Source organism: Aphelocoma coerulescens, chromosome 2, assembly GCF_041296385.1.
Source record: "Aphelocoma coerulescens isolate FSJ_1873_10779 chromosome 2, UR_Acoe_1.0, whole genome shotgun sequence".
In the NCBI taxonomy this organism is placed as follows: Eukaryota; Metazoa; Chordata; class Aves; order Passeriformes; family Corvidae; genus Aphelocoma; species Aphelocoma coerulescens.
In genome coordinates, this window is record NC_091015.1 from 41,512,701 (window position 1) to 41,522,339 (window position 9,639).

General features: G+C 39.9%; 1 protein-coding gene across 2 annotated transcripts in view; it reads left to right on the forward strand.

The window, feature by feature from the left end:
- The window catches only part of PALS2 (protein associated with LIN7 2, MAGUK p55 family member), a 58,939-nt gene extending 50,312 nt beyond the window's left edge, over nucleotides 1-8,627 (forward strand). For both annotated transcript variants that reach the window (XM_069007125.1, XM_069007124.1), the window contains exon 12: nucleotides 1,814-8,627. In XM_069007125.1, coding sequence (XP_068863226.1) covers nucleotides 1,814-1,990 — 177 coding nt within the window. In that variant the 3' untranslated portion in view covers nucleotides 1,991-8,627. The remainder of the gene's footprint in view (nucleotides 1-1,813) is intronic.
- Nucleotides 8,628-9,639: the final 1,012 nt, after the last annotated feature.

Here is a 9,639-nt window from a genome sequence, read left to right on the forward strand (position 1 = left end):
AACAACCAAAAAAAACCCCAAACCAAAACATAAAACCAGCCAAGAATGCAGGTAGTCCTTGTTTTCACTGCTACAGCAGCACCTGCTGCACTGAGAATGGCTGAGAGCTGCCAGAATAGGAAGTGTTGAACAGCCTCCCCTGAAGTTCCTTGGATTTGTCATATAAAGTGAAGTGGCATGTTTTGTTCATTAGATCTTCCCTCCCTTTCTGAGACACAGTGTGTAGCAGAGGGAAATGAGACATTTCCTCCAATGCAGCAAATTATAAATATGCTGTATGGGCATGAACTTTCCCAGCTGCAGGAGTAAAGCAAAAAAACCCAGATTGAGCAGTTCAATTTCCCCAACAGAGAAAAGCCATGTTTTTCTGATGGCTCATAACAATAGCGCTGCAGCTTAGTAGGAATATCTTGAAGAAATGCTGACAGGGCATTCAAAGCTATAAAATGGGTGGGTGGGTTAGTATTTCCACTAAATGAGTATGTGATTTTTAGTCAGGGATTCTGGTTATTATGCATTCTAGTATATCTGTGGATGTTCAACCATTCCTCTTTCCTGCCCCAATGAACCCTGAATTTTGTGGTGCATATACAAGAAGGCAAGGTTAAAACTGTCCAGACAAGTATAAAAATAATTTCCTGCACTTCCTAATATTTGATTCCCTAAGGGACATCCTTTCCTCTATATTACTTTTTATGAATAATAAAGAGCATCATTAAATTTCAAATATGCATTTATATGTCTTTACGGATTCTGAATCGCATCCGTGCAGGTATATAGAGTATGATTTGCTATTTCATATTCTTGTGCTTCCTGAACAAATGAAAAACAAATGTCATTTAAAGTATTATGGTTTGCTTGTTAGTGGATCTGGCTGTATTATTTCTAGCATCCTAACACATTCCATTACAAAAATTCTGGCTCTTGTGGTCATACAATTACTTGTCTCTTTCATTCACTGTGAAGGAAAGGCCATTGACAAACCTAGTTTTTCATTTTGGCTTTTATACTGACAGCTGTATCAGGACTTGAAAATACTGAAATAAATACTGTAAAGGGGGACAAATCTCATAACTGCTTACAAAAAAAATTGCTGTTGTGCAAAAATGGAGAGGAATTTTAAAACTATGTAGGACTAGCAAAACACAAAAACATGCTCAGACACACTTTATAAAGGTTTCATAATGTAGGAATATAAATTTCCTGCATATTTTTCAGCTCATGTCAGGACCACAATAATGCAGCAGTAGTTTACAAATGAGGGACTGGTGTCAGGTAAGCAAGGCTGAAATGTTGTCTCTAAGAGCAGTAAGGTATTCTAGAGCTGTATTCTGCTAGAAATTGTCTTTGATTTTGTACTAATTTAAAATCTTGGATTTTTGGTGCCTTCTGTGGAAATAAAAGGGACACAAATATATTTACAAAACTGATTGACTCAGTCATCCCTAAAGTATTAATTTTGCTCTGATTGTATCATCAATTGCCCATACAAAGTGACTGACTGCTCATTGTGCACACCAGCCCAAGTTCACCTGCTTCTATTGATTCTCTTCAGAATTGCAAGATTTACTTACCATATTATTGACACAGCTCCAAACTTTTTCAGCCCTTTCAACGTGTTTTAGCTAAATTTCTGTGTGAATTTACTATAAATGAAAACTTTCCTTATTTTTAAAATATATTCAGTAGCTTTAAATAGTCAGTTGCAGTACGTACCGAAGGGATCTTCTGCATCTGTAAGGATTTGCCAAGTCTTATCTTTAAATCTTTAGTAAGATTTAGATTCACTAATCCTTAAAAATCTCTTCCACAGGACACTGATCTGAAAAAAACAGTGGATGAGAGTGCCCGGATCCAGCGAGCCTACAACCACTACTTTGACCTGACCATTGTAAATGACAACCTGGACAAAGCCTTCGAGAAGCTGCAGACAGCCATCGAGAGACTGAGGCTGGAGCCGCAGTGGGTCCCCATCAGCTGGGTCTATTGAGGGGTTCCAATGGGAGCTTAAGTAACAAATAAAGCCAATGGCAGCAAATGTGATGTGTAGATACTGATGATAACCTACAGCACCTGTGCATTTTTACTCTGTGTATATTCAAAAGTACACTGTTCTGAATTTTTATAAAAATGTTGAAGAGAAAGTGTACTTAAATATGTAATTTATTTTAATTTTTCTAACTTTTTACAGATAACCTTTCTATTCATATCACATGAAGGAAATGCGTTTAAGCATTTTTCTATGTTTTGATTTAGTACCTTTGCCTTTTTCATCTAAGAAACTTTCATTCACTTCAACATTTACATCTTGGTCTTACATTTTCACTGTGATTAAAAAAAGGATACTTGAAACAATTTTTGTAAAATTTGTTAATGTCAGTGTTTGACTGATCAAAAGTCTATAGCTCTTACTAGGAAAGAACACTAATTTCTTTGGTTTTTTTTTCTTCTTTAAAAAATAATTTCAATGGGAGCAGAATTTTAAATATTAAAAGCAGTAACAAAAACACAGGTCTGTTGCTCCAGCTGCTTTCAGCTTCATGTTGGTGCATTCCTGATGTTTCACAAGTTCTTGATATCTCTTGATTTAGGTAACTTTTGTGTAGGTTCCCTTTTATCTGTCTCCTAAAATAACATAGAGCAATACCTTGCAAGCTGCTTATTAGGCTTTCTTGGGAGCCAACCTGTTAGCCCATTACAGTTGAAGTACTGACATTAGAAAGTCATGCGCAAGGTAATTCAGTGCAATTTGAATAATGGTGAAGTAGCTTGAGAGAGAACCTGACAATGTGGAGCCTTGTAGGTGACACTTAATGCTTAGGACTATTTATTCATGCTTGTGAAAACACATTGCTTTTTTTTTTTTAAAAAAAAAGGCATTTTCTTTTCTTAGGACATTGTTCTGTATGTGTATAGTGATCTGTGGCTTCATTTCCTGTGATGTCTAGCTGGGTTCTAAATTATCTTTTAAATATTCGTGTGTGATCAACTGCTGTATTTTATGAGTGTTGTGTAATGGCATTTCTGTGCTTTTTCTTACATTGTTTTTAATTGCATTTTTCATTAGCTAGCTTGTGAATTGGAAGCTTACTGCTAAAAAGCAATGTTGTTTATAAGTTTTTTGGTTTGCAATGTATTTCCTTTTTAGTGAAAATTTTCCCCTCAGTAGGCTCATTGATATAATTCGTATTAGGTTCAGGTTGATTGATCAAAACTTAAGCTGATGTAAATTTCTGCTTAATGAGAACAGAAGGAAAATACAGCTTGTTGCTCAGATGAGCTCTTTTTGTGACCATGTTTTATATGACACTGTCAGCTGTTGTATATAGTCACATTCCCCATCACATACTGGGTTAGGTGTCTAAACTGAAGTCATCTGTTTAATTCCTCTTCCATCTGGTGACAGGCACCTGGCTTCTGGATTCTTTTTCAACACCAAAGTGTGACATGGAATGCTATCAAAAGGCATCTTCCTCAGAACTATTTCTGGAGGAAGACAGGCTTAGACACTGTAAAACAGCATTGCTTCCTGGGGCTCTCAAAAGACTTTCATGTGCACAAGGAAAAGAAAAAATGGAGTCGATGCAGTAGAGGAAACTGTGTTTAAAAAAACCTCAAAACACCCGTACACAACAGATGGTTTTTACACAGCCTGTAAAGTTGGGTGTTGTGGGGGAAGAGGGGCAGAGGAGACTTGAAATCCCAGTGTGCGTGGAAAATGTCAGTTCAACTTGTGTATAGCACAGGAGATCTTCGTGGCTCTTAATACTGAGGTTTCAGTCTTTTAGGAGGAATATGAAATTCTCTTAAGGAAAAGTTGTACCACTGCTTTTTTACTGCTATGCTTTCTAGGATGTGTTTTCTTTGGTTTTGTTTCAGTTTGGCAGAGCTCTTAAATGTGGCACCAGCATGGGACTTGCAGTTTTCTTCCCCAGGAGACACGTTCCGTGATCCTATTGCTCAGAGGCTGCTGTGAGAAGCGAATGGAGTGTTGTGTGTAGCAGCAAATGATAGTAGGGCTGTTGCTTGGCTATTTTAGTGGTTTGCTTTTGGCACTCTGTGCTGAACATGACTGAACTGTGTGTGTGTACTGTGTCATGGGAGACCTCCATCTGCTGTAAATAAGATGTGCTGCCTGGACAGATAAGATGCCTTTTCATTATGAGTTAGAAATACACTCTTATTTGTGATGCCAAAAGTGGGCTGAGTTCACTCTTCCCCAATGAGAGGAATGAGAAGATTCTTCAGTTTACACACCACAGTACTTCATATTGCAAACATCACTTATTTTCATCTTTTTTCCATAAATTTACTGGACCAAACACATGAAACACAGACACCAAGGTTTAGTCAGGAAAGCCTTTCTCTGCTCATTCTGTTTCCATCCCAGGGAGAATACTGTCAAGAGAGTCTCCCTAGTTAGCAATCTCCAGAATAGCCACGTATTTGCTAAAGACTGAAGCTTTAGTGTTTGCTATTGGTTCACACAGTGTGCTTAAATCAGGCTGTGGAGCGTCATGGCTGAGCTTTGGGTGGTGGTGGTGTAGATGGCAGCGAGCAATTCTGCAGTGCAGTTCTGAAGCAGGAAGAGAAGGTGGCTTGCTTGGGTTGGCACAAAGATTGTGTGGAAGTATCTGCAGGTTTGATCTGGATGTCTGTGTGTCAGGTTGTGGGGGGAAACAACCTAAACCCAACCAGCACACCCCTTGCATCTGTTTGCTAAACCTTGAGGGTTCACACTGGTGGGTTTAATGGTGAGAGGGAGTGAGAGGTTGGTTTCTTTCTTTGTGTAGTTTTGGCAAAGTCAGATTTTCATCAGATACTCTGCTTAGTTTGTCCCTACCTGGTGAATGACCAGAATGAGAGTAACAATTACTGTTTTTTAAAAAGAATGTTCTTGGAGGTTCTTGAAATGCTGGTGCCATTTCAGTCACATCCACAGCAGTGGCAGTCCCCACCTGCCAAGGTGTGCCACATCAGCTGTCAGACAGGGGCCTGTGCATTGTGCAGTTAGCGGAGAAAGACGCTATGGAAGGCTCATTTTGAGCAAGCGAAAACATTTCAGAGAACACCTGTTCAGAGTGTTTTGGAGGAGTTAAAATAACTGGCATTTCATGTTATTTCATCCTGTACTAAACATTGATTTTCCAGATACTAACAGGAGAACTTTACATTGACTGTTAAGGATTACAATAGGTGTGTCTGAGCGAGGTGAAGATGCTGCTAAATGTTTAAGATATGTGGTGTGTATCACAAGATAAATATTTAAGTAGTTTAGAAAAGTAAATTATCAAATAGTTGTCTGTGTATATGTATGTATGTGGATGGTAAAACAAAAAAATGCTCATGTTGGTTATCACATTACTAAGATACCATGACTTAATCCAGAAATGTACCTGCATGTGAGACTTTAGAACTGGTACACTTCTCTACCTGGTTTATTGTGTTTAGTAATGTATATTTTTCTAAATATACAGATATTTCAATCTAAAAAAATTCTATATTTATCTGTAATTTCTATCTGTTTTGGACAGTGCATGAGGTGCTGTAAAATTCTGTACATATAGAGACTTATAGAACACTGTAGTTGCCCTGTGAATGAAAAGTTATACATAGAAGTACAGTCAGTATGCCAAGATCTGTAAGTTATTTCCCTGAATTCACCAAAAATTCACTTAAGTGCGCACCAATCTCAACTTCCCTGTAAATATTGTGGTGCATGTGTACCCAGGCGATTACCTTGCTCTCTCTAAATGTTAGCAGGTCTGCTTTAGGTTCTGCATCACATGCCAAGATGCAGTCCAAGTTTAGTGGGATAATTATAATGGAATATGTCATCTTGCATAGATTTATAAAGGTCTTTCAAAATGTTCTGCAAATCTACAACGAAGGTAAACATGGAGCAGAATCACAGATCTTCATAGGCAAGGAAAATGGGAGTTCATAACCAATGCAGTATCCATGACTTGTGCTGTGTTCTCAGATCAGGGCAGCTCTGTGTACTTAGTTGTACAAAAGCTTTGTGGAGCAGGATGGCAGATCAGCTCATCGCTTTTGAATTTGTGTTTATATAAACTTGTCACATCTTGGCTAAGCTCAAATTGTGACATTTATTTCCTCATCCTCTGTACTCACTGCATCTTCTAAAATCATACCTAAGTGACTTACTGTACAAATTGCCTGCAGCTCAGTGCTCAGGAAGTCATCTGGGTTTGGTTTTGTTTTTTGAAGAGGGTGATTCAGCTAAGAAATAGGAAACTTCTCTTTGAAACACAGAAAATCCCTGGCTAGGTACCCCCTTGAGCCCAGCTGGCCTCTGCTGAGCTCAAGGACCAGTGCAGAACAATCCAGCAGAGCACTGCAGAGATCAGGAACTGGGTTCTTTACCTGTCCTTACGCATGAGCCAATATTGTGCACATAAACTCCCTTCACCTTTCCCGTGGTTCCCATCCAGGCTTCCTGTAGCTTGCTTCTCCGCTCACACTGAACCTTGAGGCCGTGTCCCAGTGCATGGACAGTGCCTCCTGCAGCAGCTGCTCCGTTGCCCATTGTGCCTGTGGGTGCAGCTCTCAGACAACCAACAGCTGGAGCTCTGTCGCATGTTGTGCACATCTGTACAGGCTGTTTGCTTCATGCGAGGTTTCCTGCCTCATCCAAATTCCAAAGAGTTCAAGGACCACATGGTTATTGCCAAACTTCATGATGCTACTTTTGCAGAAGTGGTGAGATCATTTTATTGGTGTCTGTGTAGTGGGTACTGGATCAAAGACTCATAGTCTGCTGGGCCTCTTGCCTTAAATGCCCCTCAGCTCCCAGCACCCTTCTCTCCCTGCAATAAAAACCTCTCCTGGGTCACTGAAAGGGTTTCTATCCTTCAAGGTACTTTAATTTACTTTCTCTGGTGGACTGTTGTGACTGACAATGCTGAAGTGAAGTTCTGGCCCTTCTCTTTTTTCCCTGCATTTCTTCTTTTTTTGGCCTGTCCTTCTTAGTTTTCACACGTTTAACAGGCTTACTGATGGGAATTGTCTGGGATTCTCAACTTGTGTCTTGTAGCGGAAATAGTAGTTAACATGAACATCAGTATTTAGGACTGGTATAACTTACTGTTTTTATGCCCAAGACAGGTCCTAAAAATTCAGAGAAAACACTTGTAAATTAACCAGTTTTGGTTATTTTTACAGGCAGCTTTGCCTTCTAATCATACGAAAAATGTGCTCATGCACACATACATACACACATACATACACATAAATAAAACTTAGGGGCAAGTGCTGCAAGTAATTCAGGCACTGTCTACTAATTTACCTGAATTCTCTGCATTATTCCACAGTCACATTTTCAACTGCTGAATTCTCAGTTCTTTTGCTGGTACTGCAGCTGGGATTTACTGGTACAGGCTTAAAAACAAACCCCAGCTTGGTGAAGGTCATTAGGCAGTTTCACCTACAAATGGAATTTATTCAGCAGGGTTCAGTAATTTTTATAGAATAAATGACACTTGAAGTAAATGAATTTTATTCTTGGTATTTGGAACTGTTCCTTATGCTCACTGGGTATGGAGTTCCTTTTGCTGCTAGGACAGGGGTCAGGTAACACAAAGTAGTCCTGAAAACATTTTCTGCCATTTAGCCTTTTCCCTTTTATGTCACTAGCTCCATGCTACTGCTTCTCCCTGCAATTTTGGTTGTTCCCATGACTGAGCCAACTGTTGGTTACTCCACAAGCAGCCAACATTTACCTGAATACGGTAGAGCCTCTTCCAAAAACCCAACCTCTCCTTACCTGACCTCTCACATGATCCATAGCATAAAGCAAAATGAACAGCGTTGCTTTGTACAGGCAAAAAAGGTTTTGACTGATTTTTGTTGGTTTAGGTCTTGTACACAATTATGTATGGAGAGAACTGTTCAAATATATTTTTCCCCCTAGGAAAATGCATGTTGAGCATCCCTTCCCTACCCCCCATATGATGCCCATGTGTAACATTTGTGCACTGTGGTGTAAGGAGGGGAACTGCTTCTGTGGGGTTTAAAACACCAGAAAGTTCGCTGCTGTCTGACCCCACACCAGGCTAAGAACTGTAGGATCGTGGTTGTGTTTGGGTTTAAACGTGTACTAGAACTCTGTCACCGTGCGTTTCCTTACCTTGCTTCTTCTCACAACTGGTTTTGCCAGTTGGAAGCTCTCATGGTTTTTTTTTTATTTCTACAGTATATTAAATTAACCTGGATTTGACATTTGTAAAACTTTCAAAACTGCTCTCCTGTAAAAAATATAGTTTCTTTAGGTGAAAACTTCCTACAAGAAAAATCTTAACTATTAGATAATTTTTTTAATGTGAACCTGGAAATTATTTAGTACCTAATTGTTTGAATACAGTACTGTAGAGCAGGCCTAGGATATGGGACTTGTTAGCATTGTGACTTCATACTGATAAAGTCAGCTACTATGTGGGACATTTTTAAATTGTGACTTGTTTTCTAAGAATCCCCCCCTTTGTCTTTTTCACAGCTAATATTTTCACAATAAACACAGCCAGACATAAAAATGTTAATGTACAAATTATGAAATTCTGTTAATTCCCAACAAAATATTTTTGTATATAATAAAGATTTAATATTGAAAAAAATGTAATTGGCTATTTTTCTGATTTTTTTTTTGGTCGTAGTCTGCATTTGAGCCACATAATGTATGAAGGACCAGTCTGCAGCTGCCTTTGATCTTTGGATCTTGGTGCTCCACCTACATAAAAGCAGCTTTTCAGTTGGTCTTATCTTGATGTTCATGAATGTGCCACGTGCACAGGGAGACCTTGGAGGCTCTTCAGCCACCCTGGGAATGTCGTCATTGCAGAATCTGGGGCCTCATTTCCTGAGCACTGCAGCACGAAGGGAGTCGCTCTCCTGGGCCTGCACTGGAATGAGCCAGGGGACAAAGCCCAGGGGACTGGGATTGAGCAGCTGGAAGGAGACAAGTGCTGGTACTGGCTGCAAGGCAGAGCCTGCTGGCCTCTAGAGGTAGCACATACTCCTTGAAAGGGTGCTGACCTTCTCCTGCATTGCAAACGTAGGAATTCTCCAACTGTCCTTCCGGGGAATGCAAAGGGAAGCAGTATTTTGGGGAGGTTATCAGGGTGTGAAATCACACCTTTTATGAGGCAATCTTCAGCCTCCTCTGAAGCACCCTACCGGTCTTTCACCACCTTCCCTTCCTAGGGAAGACCACATCTCAGCTTGAAAATGGATTTTCCATGTGAGGCCAGCCCAGAATCTCGTTTGTCTCAGGTAGTGGATGCACATCCAGCTCTTCCAGTGTGGATTCTGAATTAATTTGCATCAGCTAGGCTGGGTCCCTGAAGAGGCCATGCTCTTAGCCTAGGGAAAGGCAGGATTAGAGAAATACTGCTTCTGCTGCTCCCTTGGATCTTCATATCCCCACTCTGAGCTAGTTTTAAAATTAATGTGCATAAGGATCCTGTTTTCAAGTGCATGAAAGAATCAACTATAGTGAAAATTATGTACATATAACCTGCTGTAGTGCTTCTGTCCAGGTGTGCTGCTCACTCAGTTCTCTGAAGGCCATTCTACCCTACCTGGTCTAGAGGTGCTTCTGTGGTCACGGGAGTGCTGCCAAAT